Source organism: Trichoplusia ni, chromosome 1 (assembly GCF_003590095.1).
Source record: "Trichoplusia ni isolate ovarian cell line Hi5 chromosome 1, tn1, whole genome shotgun sequence".
In the NCBI taxonomy this organism is placed as follows: domain Eukaryota; kingdom Metazoa; phylum Arthropoda; class Insecta; order Lepidoptera; family Noctuidae; genus Trichoplusia; species Trichoplusia ni.
In genome coordinates, this window is record NC_039478.1 from 9325660 (window position 1) to 9342014 (window position 16355).

At 41.1% G+C, this 16355-nt stretch overlaps 2 protein-coding genes across 2 annotated transcripts in view; one reads left to right on the top strand and one right to left on the bottom strand.

The window, feature by feature from the left end:
• The first annotated feature begins 2139 nt into the window (after nucleotides 1-2139).
• Nucleotides 2140-5261, top strand: LOC113500412 (phospholipase A2-like). The gene is made up of 3 exons (XM_026881175.1): nucleotides 2140-2649; nucleotides 3647-3810; nucleotides 4588-5261. The coding sequence occupies exons 1-3, from the start codon at nucleotides 2554-2556 to the stop codon at nucleotides 4676-4678; spliced, it is 351 nt and encodes a 116-aa protein (XP_026736976.1). The 5' UTR covers nucleotides 2140-2553; the 3' UTR covers nucleotides 4679-5261.
• Nucleotides 5262-7644: 2383 nt separating this feature from the next.
• LOC113493702 (RIMS-binding protein 2-like) overlaps nucleotides 7645-16355 on the bottom strand; it is a 30131-nt gene continuing 21420 nt past the window's right edge. The window contains exons 12-22 of the mRNA XM_026871697.1: nucleotides 15978-16235; nucleotides 14970-15029; nucleotides 13856-13945; nucleotides 12885-13106; nucleotides 12092-12370; nucleotides 11545-11769; nucleotides 10683-10845; nucleotides 10359-10519; nucleotides 10256-10277; nucleotides 9077-9150; nucleotides 7645-7965 (exon numbers count right to left, since the gene is read on the bottom strand). Coding sequence (XP_026727498.1) covers nucleotides 7645-7965; nucleotides 9077-9150; nucleotides 10256-10277; nucleotides 10359-10519; nucleotides 10683-10845; nucleotides 11545-11769; nucleotides 12092-12370; nucleotides 12885-13106; nucleotides 13856-13945; nucleotides 14970-15029; nucleotides 15978-16235 — 1875 coding nt within the window. The remainder of the gene's footprint in view (nucleotides 7966-9076; nucleotides 9151-10255; nucleotides 10278-10358; nucleotides 10520-10682; nucleotides 10846-11544; nucleotides 11770-12091; nucleotides 12371-12884; nucleotides 13107-13855; nucleotides 13946-14969; nucleotides 15030-15977; nucleotides 16236-16355) is intronic.

Genomic DNA, 16355 nt, shown 5'->3' on the forward strand with positions numbered 1-16355 from the left:
CATGCGTCATAAACATGTGTTTTGTTTTATCCATTTAAGAGGCTTATTAATTGTTTAATTTTTCAAATTTTATCTTGTAGGTAATGAAAATTGTCCACTTTGCCCTTCGTTAAAAAGAAAATGTATGTTATTTATGTAATTTGTCCATAAAACACTTCAGATGTATTTATTTAAATAAATTTTATTTTAAATTCAATTAAACCATGTAAAATGAATTAACGTGAGTTTATCAAGATGAAGGCTCGTTGCAACAAAAATGTTGTTTGTAAACTCCGATGTTAGAGATTTTCTTAACTTTAGCATACTTATAATTTCCCTTTGATTTACGGGATCCTATTTCCATATAAGGAAGGCATCATCACGCTTGCTCACGTCTTGTAGTTAAGATTTTAGATTCTAATACTTGAAATCCAAATATTCTCACGATGTGTTCGGTCACAGTTTTTCGGTGCGGTCCAAAAATAACTGAAAAGTCACATTGGTCCTATAAGCATTTAGTCTTTATGACGGGGGGATTTCACAAACATTTAAGGTAAAAACCCAAGTAAACAAAAAACTCAAAATAAGCATTTCTGGATCGCATAACTGATTATTCTATGCAGTGATCGAAAACCTATCGCTCACATTCAGACCTTGCTTTACCTAAACTCTCGGTATATAAATATAAAACCTTCCGTACAAATATTCAGTGCAAGTGACTTGAAGTTATAGCCTAATTAAATATAAAATATTTATATAAAATGTATAAATTTGTAGCCATTTCTCTCGTTATTGTCCTGTCGTTAGACTGTTGCTGTGGTTGGTTTACTGATATAAACTATAACATGCTTGTGGAAAACAACTATGATGACGATGACGGGCAATATAATATAATTGCCGATAGAAAGCAGCCAAGCCGCAGGATTAACATGATAGTTCCAGGTAGGTCCACCGAACCAGAGCTGCAGAGTAATCACAATTAAAACTAAAATAACATCTAATATGAAGTTATCCAGGCACCTGTAGAACGTTACAATGCTGAATCTAGGTGCACGGTTCCAAAATGACATTTTTATGGAGAAGAACCGGCAAGAAAATCGATTTAAGCTGCTCTTAAATATAGTGATTGGGAGAGCGATCCCGTGACTTTGGCTTAAGCATTAGAAGGGGTCCTTGGTGTTTCTGTTCGTTGGAAGTATGACTTATCGTAACGTGCTCTCGACGTGGGTTGAAGTCATTAGAGTTTTATCCCGGAAAACCAAAAAAATTGACGACTAATATACACAATATTTAAGATCATTGTCAGAGTTTTCTCAGACTGGATGTGAAAGGCGGAGGACTGGGTGTTGTGGTGCAACTTGAGGGAGGCGTATGTCCAGCTGTGTAAATCTGAATTGATTGACTGTTGTCCTATTTCTTCTTGATATGGTATGGTTAGTTTGCAATGTAGTGTTCAAGTTTTATCCGCTTGTAATCTGTATCTGACGTGGCTTTGTATATATCACATAGTTTTAATATTTTGAGTGTTATTTAAAGTTATAAAAAAAATCTCAGCTCTGCTCGTCCAAGCAAACCACTATTATATTGGGTCTGGCTGAAAGAATGTGTGTGTGCTTATAATAATAAATAAATGTCTGTGTTGAACATCAGACCAAGTTACATGTGTGACTCGAGTCTCGACGCGTTTATGTATTTTGAACTGACCGGTCAAAGACTCTTATCGAAAGGCTTCAATCCCATATAACTGTTTAAGTTCCCATATATTTAATTTTGTGTCCTATATTATTGTGCGATATAACACTGTCGGGGCCTTCAGTGCATAAAACAGAGAAAATAGAGATTTCAAGAATTTTCGTCGTTTACAAAAAAACCCATGTCATTATTTTGAATACATACCGGAACAGTTGCTGCATAAAAATCAGGAACAAGGAAGTATATGTTTCGATTAATGTTTCGGAAGATCATTGCAGTTCTGATTAGTTGAGATATATGAACAAAGATTTACTCGTTGATCTACCGCAGGTGCGTGTGATAATGCGTGATTAATTTGACGCGTAAAACGATCCGATTTAGGTACTGTTGTACAAGTCTGATGTTTTTAATGAGCTGCGTATAATATGATTCACGTGGACTCGTTTTTTTACAGATTAATGTGAAAATGTAACTTATTATAATAAGAAAAATCTTTATTCACAAAACTAAATGTTATACCTATATTTTGATGTAGAGTTACGTTATAAATAACATTTGGTGTAGTTACTTGTATCTTACAAAGCAGTTTTTTATTTTGTTATTACTATTTTTTATTATACACAAACTCTATTTTTTTAAACTTGTTTTTCTTTATGTTGTGTAAATGTATCTTGATTGACTTAGACTTGTTACTTCCGTCCATTTGAGCTATATCAAATGTTAATAATTGTGAGAAGATGGTCCTCAGTATTAACTCTCTGCTTCCAATTTATTTGATGCACAAAATTATATTCTATCTCAATCGTTTAAGGTACAAAATGGTGCGGGTCTGGCAATGTAGCAATCAATAACGAGGACTTGGGTTACTCTAAGGAGGCTGACATGTGCTGCCGAGCGCACGACAACTGCGAGGATACCATCGCTGGAGGAGGAACCAAACATAATCTGGAGAACGACGCGTCGTACACGAGGTATTCCGTCTTGAACTCCTAAAGCATGACCAGAGCCGTCAATTGGTACGTAAGGCGTCAAAGATTTTGATCTATCTACGTCTTGTCAAAATTAAATAAAAATGACTCCCGCATTAAGGAACTTAATCCTTGTGTCGCGGGGGGTTTCACAAACATTCAAGTCACATGTACAAAGACAACCAGACTCAGAACAAGCATTGGTGGATCACACAAATGCTTGTCCTACGCGGGGATCGAACCCGCGACATATCGCGCACAGTGGGTTTGGTGTGGTGACCTCAACCACTCGGCTATCCGTGCAGTCAATAATATTTAATTTAATATTTATTTTAATTGCTAACCTCATCAGTTTAAGTCCCTTATAACAACATTTTACCCTAAGGTCATGTGGTCAGAAACTATTTTTTCAGATAGGAAATCCTCAAATCACCCTTTCCGCTTTGGGTTGAGCGGAAGGGAGTATCTTCTACTGACTAAAACCTACCCATGTTCGTTCCTTTGGCCTTCGTGTACCGGGGCGACGGTAACCCTTACGGACGATCCGGTTGTCACGTGATCAGAGCCATGTTTTGATTTTCATTTTTACAAATTATATTTTTTTTTACGTTCATAATTATAGATTGACAACTTGGTTAAGATAATGTACCAAACTAGTTGCCCGCGACTGCGTCCGAGTGGTTAGAAGATATAAAAACGAGGATTTTTTTAAAATCGGATTAGTGTTTTAAACTGATCCTGATTTCGGCCCGTATTTGTAAGATATATCATTATGGCTCTGCTTCTATTAATCGTAACGTGATGATTCATTTAAATCCTATAGCCTTCCTCAATTATAATAATTTCTTTTTCTTCGGAACCAGTCCAAATACATAGGTCTACATTTCACTCATTTCATTCATTCCACCATATTGATTTATCAGCTTATTCTTAATTGAATAATTCTTGGATGTCGAATCCCACGTTGTACGTTTATTCTGTATTTTATAACTTTATTAATAATTTAATTCCTCTCCAGATTGAGCTGTTCCTGCGATTTGGAATTCCAGAAGTGTCTGCTGTCTGCCGACACGGCGATGTCTGAGTTTATCGGCATGACATACTTCGATGGATTACAGACTAAATGCTTCAAGAAGGAGTACCCAATAACCAAGTGCCTACAATATGGAGGGTATGTGTATACAGGTGCCATATCTCTTGCTGCTGCCAGCGCCGCTATTTATGGAAAATGATCCCAGGAGTCCATATTACGGGATGAAAACTATCCTATACACCGTGTTTTTTTAGTCGTCTTACAAAAGCAGTATCCAATGTTATATCCAGTTCATGTATCCAATGACTAGAACACGTTCATGATAAAAAATAGGTATTTATGAGATTTGAATAAATTTAAAATGCATTTTTTATTCAATATTATGATGCAATTTATAGTTTTTTAGAAACACAGCTCTGTTGCGAGCGCGGTCCGAGCCTTGTTACAATGGTGAGGGGCGCGCGCAGCGGCGTTTTTATCATTTTTAAGAGTATTTTCAGATTTCTCTTGTATAATTTTTCTTCATATTTATTATCTTAGTTGATGATAAAAAAATAATAATCGCGCCTAGGGGTATTTTACTTCGGATACATGAACTGGGCTCCTTTTGTAAGACGACTAAAAAATCACCGTGTATATCTGTTCCAAATTTCGCCCAAATCTGTTTAGTGATTTTTGCGTGAACTGAGCAACAAACATTCACACATCCCCACAAACATTTACAAACCCCATTACCCCCTCCCTTTTTCCAGTTAAAAAGTAGCTTAACTATATCCTTCCTGAAGCAAAGACTGTTTGTGTAGCAGTTACAATGATTTCAGTAGTTTTGGCATGAAAGCGAGACGGACAGACATACAAAGATAGTTTAGTTAATTTATAATTATGACGTATGACGGATTTATTTTTCTTCTTCAGTTGGTTCAACGAGAAGTGTTTAGAATATGAGTTAGATGAATCTGGAACACCCACGTACCAGTGGTTCGACGTGCCGATGTTTGGAAAATGACAGCAGCATTAGGAAATCTAGGCAAAATTACTTCAAGATGGAAGAGACTATAATCGAATTACAATATATCTCAAAGCACTTAAAAAGCACTTTTATTTCATTAATTTGAGTTTTGTGTCGTGGTAGCTTTACGGTTCTATGCATAGGTTTATGCGCAGCAGGAGTGAATGTGACTTTTTCAAACCAGTGACAAACGGTGGTGAAAGTTGAATCTGATACCTGATCGTCAAATAGCTGTCCTATGACCCAACAGTAAAAATATGATTTAAAAATAAGAACAATGTTGAAATTATCTAATTTGTTCAAAAGAAAGTCTTGTGCAATCCTATGTCACAACCCCTATTTTATGCTATAAAGAGTTTGGAATCGCGTGATATTATTTATTTCAAGTATAGTAACTTACCTGAGGTTGATTCATACTTAAATGACACAACGGTTTACTCACGCGAATTCATCGGGATCGGCCGACTAGTTTCAGACCCATCGGCCTCCTTTATTATGAACAAACGCGGCCTCCAAGTCGCGAGTTGCAGTCAGATCGAACGAGATCGGAAACTAGTCGGGCGATTAAAAAAATATGTATCACTTAAGATATTATTTAATTTCGAGTATTATAGAAATACAATAAATAAAGAAGCGGCATTTGTATTATTTATTTTTGTCAGCATATGTCATTGGTACATTGGTAGAGATTTATCCATTAGTGATTGCCATAATTGCTCTTTATATTAAATTATGCACACTTGAATGCACGATTATTATACATAATTTATATTATCTCATAGGTATAAATAACCATACAATTAGTTACACATGTGATAAAAGATACGAATACAGATTTATAACAATATATAAACAAGTGAACAACTTGGAACTGTGTCGGGAACAACACTAGAATATTCTTTATTAATGATAGAAAAACTTCAAATACAGGTTATACATATAATATGTAGATATGTAGCAGTGCCTAGCTAAACATGAAACGCGTAACGCGGCGCACGTTGTACAACCGGAATATACATCGCCGTGGACTAAACGTGGTTACATACGATACGAATGGTACACTAGGAATCGCAAGCTAAATCTGGATTTATACGTGAAAAGGATGAAATACACGAGAGCGAGAACTTGTTGGATAGATACGAAGCAATATTAAAGGACTTAAAGAGAATCCCTTGTACGAAGTGAGCAATCTCCGAGTAGGCTACAGCCAAGCGACCTTACGCCATTATTTACAACAACAACATTTGAACATTATTAAATTATTTAGATCCGTCAACGTCGCGACGCCAGCCGGCGCACAGGTCGATTGGTTTCATCAATTATATTATATTATTTATTTAAAATTATGAAACATAGATCGTTTCATTAATATATTGTTTAACTAACAAGTTTGTGTCGCAATGAAGTATGTTAAATTTAACGAATTCTATATAATTTCTAAAAGTAATAATATTTCATGCAAGCAGTCTTGTGTCGGGTATCGGCTCGGGCGCGGGACCACCTGGCGCCCGCCGCCTCGCCTCAAACTCCAACAGATTGTACGTTTAGAATTTATTCACATTCTATTATTGTTTTATTAAAAACTCCATATCAAAATTGTATGTGATTCTCTGAAATGATATGGCAAAGGTTTTAGTTTTACAAACCAGAACTCTTCAAGCAAAAACTAAGTTACATTAAACAGGACAAGTGGTATGAGTAGATTCATCCATCAATCAGTATACCGAAACAAAAACCTCTGCTCGTCTGCAGAATGGGAAGCTGGCGAAGATGCTTAAAGGAAATACATTCACATCAACATGAAACAAACATTTAACACTTGTTGATACTTTAAGTGACAAATGACGCAGTATTTAGTAAGTAGGTATTATATTAAGAATGATAAAGATGGTATCACGTCTACTATCACAGAATATTATTATTTCGAGAATAATCAAAGAACCAGCATATAAATTTAATGCGTTTACACAAGTTTTCTTATTTAAATTATCATTATTTTGTAAGTATGTCAAGATGTAGCGGTATTACAGATATTGGCAAATCTCAGTAGGCACCTATACTTACATTATCCCAAGATTTACATGTTTTCAACTGTCGTATGCTATGAGATATAAGTTATATAACTTTATGAACAGGACTTTAGATATACAAATAACTTTTATTTTATAATATGTATTTTTTTACATAGGGAACGACTTATCTATACGATGATTGTGTGACGTCATCAAGGGCGGTAACCGAACTGCGATCATAACGATACAGAGCAGGGAGAGTGAACAGGAGTTCATTAACAGTTAGTGTTCATTTGTTATCTTGGTCAGTGGGACGGTCGCAGCAGCGCTGCACGCATATACTGGAGTTATTTGAATTCTATTATACATTATATACTTCTGTAACTTTAACATTAATATGTATTTGTTCTTACTTTGAAACTGGAATAAATAAACTTTCAAGATTCAACTACTCATTGAGAATACATTCAGGTAACTCACAGCTAGCGATCGAAAACGTAACGTAACGTAGAAAATCACAACAATTCTATGCAATAAGGATCGTGTAGTAATAACTAGATATATGATAACTTTACGAATCTCTCCTACACATACGAAATAATGCAGGTCCAATAATGTGTAAACAATTCACTCGATAATATAATCTAACCTAACAGAAGGACTCGCGTCCGAGTACAGAAAGCATCAGAATACACGACTAGCCGGGTGTTCGGGTGTCAAACTCCAACCGTGGATGCTATCGAGACAGCACTAATACTCGAATATTCACTAGACTGTGCGTTTATTGAAATTTACTATGTACAACATCTCCTAAATGCGGAACCCGCGTACCGGCGCGTCGAGCGGCCTGAACAGAACCCTTCACGAGCAGCCCGGGGCGGTCCCGCGGCGTCGCGCGGCATGGCCGGCGGCGGGGCCGCTGGCGGGGCCCGCGCGCCCGCGCCGCCGGGATTATTTCCCGCCGAGCCCGAACTTCATGAAGATGAGCTCCTTGCCCTTGCTGAGGATGTCGCCGCCGGGCGCCGTCATCTCGGAGAACTTCTGCATGAGGTTGGGCTGCGAGGCGGGCGTGGAGGCGGCGGGCGCGGGCGCCGGCACGACGGCGGGCCCCGGGCGGCGCGCGGGCGAGGCGGGCGCGGGCGCGCCGGGCGACTGCGCCGGCGGCGTGCCCGCGTTACCAGCGCTCGTGCGCGCGATCGTGCTCGCCGCCGCCGCCGGCGCGATCGCCGCGCCTCTCTGCCTCGCCTGTCGCGCCAAGCCAGAGTCACTACGCTGCACGTCTCACTTACATCCCATGTCTCCAGAAAATTAATTCCTTCCATACAATCTCGATAAAACTTAGTCAAAAAAGCGGATGGAACTTCTCGGAATTAATTTTCTGAATACAAGCATATAAGAAAAAAAATGTAAGTTAAGCTTCAAAGGGTTGTTCAAAGGAATCCAACATTATGAATCACATCAACAAGGGTTACTTCAATATGACTGGAAGGGTGCTTAGCATTTATAAATTTAATGTCTTGTATTAAACTTTGGTATTATATTCAAAAACATTAACGGATCTAATAGACAGAAACATTTAAATATATTAGGCATTTGCGTGTTTTAAAATATTTACATAAAGGTAAATAAAGAACACTTACATCAATACCTAAGTCACTCTGTGTATCATGCTATACAATATTGAGACAAAACATTATTATTTACAAAGATATCATAGTACACACATCAATACAGTATAAACTGTGCAATAAAAGAACATGCATCGCCATAGACAAAGCAGGTGGCATCTCATAGGATCGGGCTGACCAAGTCTGCCAGGGCACAGTATCACATCATCTCAAGGGGGCTCAGTAACAGGTCTGTATAAAAAGCTCACAGTTATCAAGGGTAAGTACATTTCATTCAATACAATGACATGCTTTGGTAGTCTACAACAAAAAGCTTGAAAAAAGAACAATAACTATTCGATTGCGCAATGATGAAGACTAGTTGATGTGACTCGGTCGTCATGGTAACGCTACGTCATCACGCACGCAATCGGCTAGTCAGGACCACATTCACAGGCCTCCGAGACTGTTGTAGATGGTGAATGGGTTATGGTATCTGATGTGAGTGAAGTACGCCAGTGTATGTTCTGTCTTTGTATGATCTGCTAATGACGTGTACCGTCGGTCCCGAGACCGGGCGCGAGGCGGAGCGCGTACACTGAGCGTAGTCATGAAACGCAAGGTAATATAGACAAAGAAATAAATGAAGAAAAGGAAACAGTGAAAATAATAAAATCTAGAGATAATGAAGTGACAGTCGAACATAAAACGTCTAGTATCGTTGCATAGTATATTTGAAAGTATTGTTGTGGGTCGATTACAAACGGTATTTTTACCTGAGAATTCGCCTGTTCTGGATTACTGGCGCATGTGTTGTGGTCTAACTGAGAAGGGGGAAGAGGGCAGGCATCTAGCAAACAGACAATACACACAACATATATAGTGACCACAGACAACCACTTGAATCTTGGATCACACCTCACGAACACCCGTGGGTTCTGTGCGAGATTATGTTGCGTGTATTTGTACGAGCAGCCTACCCGCTGTGTGTCTGATGGCATACCGTGTGGCGAACCAAACATAACGATAGGATAGACAGTTGGATAGATGAAAATAAAATAAGGTATCCTCGCAACTAAACCGGCTTTGAGTAGTGTGGCTTGGTTAAAGACATTGTTATTGCAAGATATTGCAAGGAGTCAGAACCTCTTCCAGCGATGTTTGTGACTGTGTAATCCAAGATAGTGTTCATTAGCAAAGTGTACACCAAGAGTCTTAGTGCTCCGTAGATTGCAACCGGACTCGCATTCATACATTCCGTTCCATTTCACCATCACTGGCATACCGTCAAATTTTACAATTATAGGACTTTAAGGAAATTGTGGGATTTCAATTGATCATTGAAACAAGCTCACAATCTAAGCTCTGTGAAGGATCATACAATTTGGATAGATATTTGAGTATCGGGAGTCAATGAGGCAAAACGGAATGGAGAATCTAAAACACAAACTCGCAGAGCGAGTCCCGTCGCAATCGCAAGTGTACAGGAAAGATGATAGAGGGTTCCAGAGCGAAATAGCTAGCGTCTTTCAATAGTCACATAGCAAGTCCAAGGTGCAAACATGAAACACTCAAAGCTCTCGGTGAACGGCGAGGACACGCGTCCCCCCGAACTTACCTAGGGAGGTCGGCTCGGCGATCTCTAACGAAGGCGATTACTTCTACTCATCGTAGATACCGCATATGAAATACCTCATATGAAGCTACATTTATCCGTCAGTTTTTCGAGACTTCGTCAAGTATTTAATTTCATGTGAGAAGCTGGACGCCACAGAACTAGTTGTTGTGTTAGGTGACGTGGGACTCTAAAGGTTCTGTCTAAAGCGTGTGCATCGCTCTTCCGTAATCGACGAGCCGACCGTCCCGGCTTAGTATTAAAATAGTTGGGAGCGAGGACTAGAGCAGCAGTGGCAGCTCAGGGAGTACCGTGGAGAGGTGAGGTGAGGGTGTCGTACCTGTCCTGCGGTGGTGGTTGCGCTGCGCAGGCTGGCCGGCGTGCTGCGCGTGCTGCGGGTGTTGCGCGTGCTGCGCGTGCGGCGCGTGCGGCGGGTGCTGCGCGTGGTGCGGGGCCACGTTGTCACGCGGCGGGGGCGGGGGCCCGCGGGCGCCAGGCCCGGGCAGGGCGCCGGCGCCGCGACCCCGCCCCGCGCCCCTCGCGCCCGCCCCCGCCGCTCCGGCAACACCCATAGAACCCATAGCACCCATGGCGCCTGCCACCCCTGCATCCATACCAGAACACGTTGTTGGCAAGCAAAATTTTGAACCAAACCAGAAGAAGAAAGAATTTTGAAAGACTTCTAATCCCTTCCTCTATAATAAATATTTATAGTTGCAATCCATATCATAGTCTACATCAGAAAGAGAAACTCAGATGTTACTGACCTTGACCACTCTGGCCAGCCGCCGGGTACTGGTCGTTGGTGTCGGCGAGGAAGTTGCTGGGCACGAGACCGCGGACGCCGTCTATCTCCGCCATGTAGAACCCGTCGTCATCCATGTCTCCGTACACGTGGATGATCTGACCCGTTTGGAAGCTCAGCTCAGCCTGGAAAAGTTTCTGAGTGACAAAAAATCAATTGTGAAAGAAATGTAAGGATTCACATAAGATTAAGGTAAGAAATAGAAAGAGTAAGAGAAAAAGAGTGAACATAGCAGCAGAGTAAAGATTGTTGAAGAGTACGAGATCACAACACAATTGAACAGCACAAGGACAGGTCGTCCTTTAGAGTTGACTGAAGTACTAAGCGTAAGAAATTGTATGAATATATCGGAAAACAAAGAATAGGACATCAAAGTGGTTGCAGGTTGCAATACTTATAACTCATGTGTCCATCGTCCTCCTCTTGCGAGTGGTCAGCTGTCGTCAGGCTCAAAATGTCTACTTTGCTATTCAACATCTCATGTTAGTAGGTACAAAAAAACTTATGTTAACCTTAAAATGTACCCTAATGTGCCATGTGAAATGGTGCTAGGTTATTATCGTCGTCGAGAAAGTTTAACCCGACATCCATAAATAATATCAGTTGGAAAGGTGCGGATGCATCGAAAAGTTTTTGCAAAAATATTTCAGATCACTGATTATACTATAGATACTTACTAAATAAATTGTGAAGTGGTAAAGTGTGCGGGGGACCAAAATATGTAAATATTCAAAGAACTTAGAAAAGATATTCAATTTGGAACTAATAAAAAATTCTAAACAATATTACAGGTATGGAATAAAGTAAAATTTGTTTATACTTACATCAGCATCGACATTAGGGCTGAGCTCCTGCGGGTCGTAGTCGTACAGCGCGACCATGCGTCGCACGGGCTGGTTGGCGTATGCGTCGGCCCAGCGGTCTCGCTTGCTGGTCTGCCCCGTCGCCTCCTGCTCCGACACCTCCATCACCATGTTGTGAGGCACGTAGCCCCGGCGAGAGCGACACTCGCCCCAATAGAACCCGTCAGCGTCTTTGTCGCCCCAGACCTGGTGCAGAAATGTAAGAAATTATTAGATTGAAGAATATGATAATTATCATCCTAGCCATATCTTAACTATGTTGGGGTTGGCTAACCCTACCAGATGCTTTAAAAAAGCCGTTGATTCCAATCAGAGGCATTTTTTGCGTGGTCTAATTAGCCCTGATTTTGATATTATAATTTATCTATTGCGATTTTATGTTCTTTTTTATTTACATCCAAATAGGCACCCATTTTATACCACCTGAGCAGAAGGCAACTGAAGAAGTCACACCATCAAAATCAAATGTTTTTATTTCAAGTAGCCGTTTAGGGGAAGCCAGTCTCACCTTGATAGTGTCTCCTTCACTGAAGGGCAGTTCCTCTTCACAGCTTTCTGGGTTCGGGCTCATGGTTTGCGGGTCGTAATCGAACAGTGCGATAAAGTAGCGAGTTCTCTTAGACTGAGTGTGAGGCTGCGCGTGCCGGGCACCGGGCTGGGCCCCCCGCGGCCCTGGAGGAGGGCCGCCGCGGGCCGTGTACTGCATGCCGGTGCCGGGCTGCCCCTGCTGCTGTTGTTGTTGTTGCTGCTGCTGTTGTTGTTGTTGCTGCTGCTGCTGTTGTTGCTGCTGAAGAGGTAATTTTAATTAACATTATGGGGGAAAGGTGCAAAGTTTTACTTCAAGTTTCTTTTACTTTTAGTTTTTCATCGGCCTAGCCTTTTCCCAACTATGTTGGGGTCGGCTACCAGTCCAACCGGTTTCAGCTAAGTACCAGTGTTTTACAAGGAGCGACTGCCTATCTGACCTCCTCAACCCAGTTACCAGGGCAACACGATACCCCTTGGTTAGACTGGCTGTCCGACTTTTTCAAGCTTCTGACTACCTGTAACGACTGTCAAAGATGTAGGAATAACAGCCGGGACCCACAATTTAACGTGCCTTCCGAAACACGGAGGAACTCGTTATGACAAAGATGGTCACCCATCTACGGACCAACCGCGTCAAGCATAGCTTAACCTGTGATCGAATCACTTATGCGGTTATAGCTTAGCCACGAGCTCCCCAGTTTTTATTTATTTTTAATAATTCTGAAAATAGGTAATGTAAGGAATAGTAAGCATGCCTCGTTGTGATGTCCGACCTGATGCGGGTTAGGAGGGCGGCCGCGCTCGTGGTGGTTGCGGGGCGGCGGGTTCTGGTAGGGCTGCGACTGGGGCCCGCCCGGCGCGCCCCCGTACGCCGCGTTACTTGGGAACTGCCCGGCTGGTGGATAGGGGGGTTGCTGCGTGCCATGGTAGGCTTGTGTACTCGGGTACGGCTGACCCGATGGCTGCTGCGACGCTTGCGCTGGTTGGGACGGTTGCTGCTGACGTCCGTACGAACCAACACATTAATAAGGTTAGATTTTCCATAACAAAGCCAACAGCAATCGAACAAGCTCATAGCCATTATCTTCGTTGGCGTTGCGTTTCAAAGCGATATAAATATTACCTTCTCCTCGGACGATAAGAAAAACAAGACATTCCGTTGTAGCTCTAGTCAACCCCCATGCACAACGAAAGCTAGCGTGCAGCGCTTACACTTGAAACCACATCATTCATAGCGTATATAATCATAAACAGTCGGTTCCAAATGTGCTTGTCACAAGTTAAACAAAACAAAAATACAACTTCAACATTAACGGAAAAATCGTATCATTAACCGATGTCCCCTCATTAGTAAAAACTTTATACCTTTCTGTTAACATAGAGATATTGAAGTGTGGAAGGTGTGTGAGAGGAGTGAGTGTACGGCATTGATACGCGTCGAAGCCAAGACAGCATGCAGGAACAATCATACAAACACGCGCGGAACATGCTCCAGTGTTGATTCTGTATCGAGTGCTCTGTGGACCTAGTTCCTCTGCTATCGGTCGGACGGGGCCCGTGCGTGTCGGACGTGTCGTGTGTGGCGGACACCGAGGGCAGTAAGTGAAGATGACAACACAGAACACCGAGAAGTGAAACTCAGAAACTCGTGACGGGAGCTCGTATAGATTGAGAGAAAGAGAGCATAGTGAATAGTGCTAGCACATGGAGAGCACATCGATGACAGCTAGGAGAGATCCCAGACCTGCGGGCGGCGGCGCGTCGCCTCCTCCTCCTCGCTAGCCAGCTCCGCCGCGCTCTCTTTAGTGATTTCGATGGCCGGTATCCCCGATTGCTAATACCACACGGTCATTCAATATTTTAGCATATACACAGTTCTTTTACAACGAGACAAAACACAGTGAGTTAATGGTCGTGCTGATATGAGCGATATTGATGACTATGGTGCTCGCAATGTACCGGAGGTGATCATTGCTTCGTACTCGGTGGAGGTACTTTGTCTTGATGCTGTTGAATTACTTTTTAAAGCGGATAAGAGTACACACTATACGGAAAGATTACAAAGCGGTTTGTTTATAAAGCTGTATAAAAGTGAGTATTTTTTTAGATTACTTTTTTGTAAGATTATCAGGCGTTGGAGCAAGTGAAGCCTGTACAGGAAGCTGAAGTGGAAAGTAGAAGTTCACTGCCGTGTAAGCGCTCTGCTTTTTCTCGAAAACTCGTTTGTTGTACGCTGGCTTGGATTCGCGATTTCCCGATTCCACCACGATTCGATAACTTGATGAAGTGTCGATGTGATGAGTGATGTATGTATATGAGTCGCGAACTGTCATGACAATCGTATCTAACGCAGTAGCTTGTATAACCACACCTATTGTTTAATGGTTTTACTTTACTTTGTATACGAACTCTTTCTATAGAAACTATAAAACTGTAACATTGTACTATCTATAACCTCAAAGTGGTACAACTGCTAAACAGTAGTTTTATCCCGAAAGACCTAGTATCCTTTATAAATATATATGCATTTAGCTAGTATACTTGTTTTCTACATATTTTTGTCTACTGTCAGATAAATATAAAAGCATACTCAAAGTAAATATTGTCTTCATATGCTGATTATATGGCTACAATATTATGTATTATGACACTATTTGTATAATATACGGGCACACTGTGTATATAATAAAATTGAAAATAATAAAAAAACAATAAATATATTACAAAACTAATAACATAAAAGAAACGCTTTCAAACTAAAATTAAAGTTCATAGAACGCTAAACAAATCAGTCGTGTGTAAACTTCAGAATTAAATAAATTATGATAAATATGAAAAGACGTGTTAAAATTCCTTACCGAAGGGGTTATTTTGTCGAATATACTCTTTAGGAGGCCTGTGCCGAATCCACTCGTTGGCTATGGAAAGGTGTATAACAGTTATGTGAGAGAGCGAGGTAAGGTTATCTAAGTGGCATGAACACAACTCATGGGCGGTATTGTCTGTGTCACAAAGTACAAGCTCTTTATCTGTTCTAAGTTGTATTTGTATGGTGTCGTGCGTTGTCGGGTATCGGCCAATAGCACTAGAGACTACTGATCTAGTCGCAAGCAGTATGCATTTAATTTTGAACGATCGAGCCGAGTGCATAGCTATAGTCGATGGCGCGGTGGTCGTGTCGCGAATCCGTTGGCAGAGAACTAAATACTGGACATTTAGAAGATGCCAGCGACAGAACCACAGGAGATAGTATAAAGAGTGCAGTTTGCAACACCGATATCACGCGACAAACTGTCTGTACACACGATACACGTAAAACATATAAAGAAGAACTCAAACTTGCCAGCTGGTCACGTGAGGCAACTTGTAACAACAGACGGTTTGTCACGCAAGAAGAGAGCATATGACACTGATCGTTATAATGATAGCTAAGAAGACACAGACGAAGAAAATTATCAGAGAGAAAATCAAAAATATAAAGCTCATAGTCAATACTTAATCAACACTTCAAAGAAATAAACTGGCAAAATGAAACTTGACGTTACACACAAAATGTACAACATTGATTTGCAAACGAAATATAGACAAAGTGCTATGCCGCTCAACATTTAATATAATTCAACACATTTATTATTTAAGTACTCAATTTAATTTTGGCAAAAGTTTCAAAATTCCAATTCGGTTAGCAAAATAAAAATCCAACAACATGTGTGAACAAAATTACGGGAAATATTAATGTAAAATTTAGTCAGTTAAAATTATTTCAAAGCCAATGTCTGGACAACAATTTCATTATATGAGTCATAACTATCATTACCAACATCTTAAGGGGTCAACAGACAGGAAAACAAGAAGTGTTTGGTCACCTGAGCGGGGTGCTGGTCGTGACGGTTGGCGGTAGGGAAAATCTCCTTGTCGGATAGATTCTCATCGTGCTCTATGACTTGCTGGTGGTGCTGGTAGGGCTGGGGCCGCTGCGGGCCCCGGTAGCCGGCGGGCCCGGGCTGGTTGGGCCCCGGGCCCGGCCCGCGGGGCATCCGCGTCGCTACCCCGCGCAGCACCGCCGGCGGAATCGCCGTAGGTGCACTGTCACTGGACTGACTGTCTCTTGACTTTGTTCGTACCTGAAAAAAACAACAAAAACATTGCATTATTTAAATCATTAACCTCGAGGGAACACACAAAACACACTTCTACCAAAAAGACAATTGTCACCATATATCTAATATTGCTAACATAGCGTT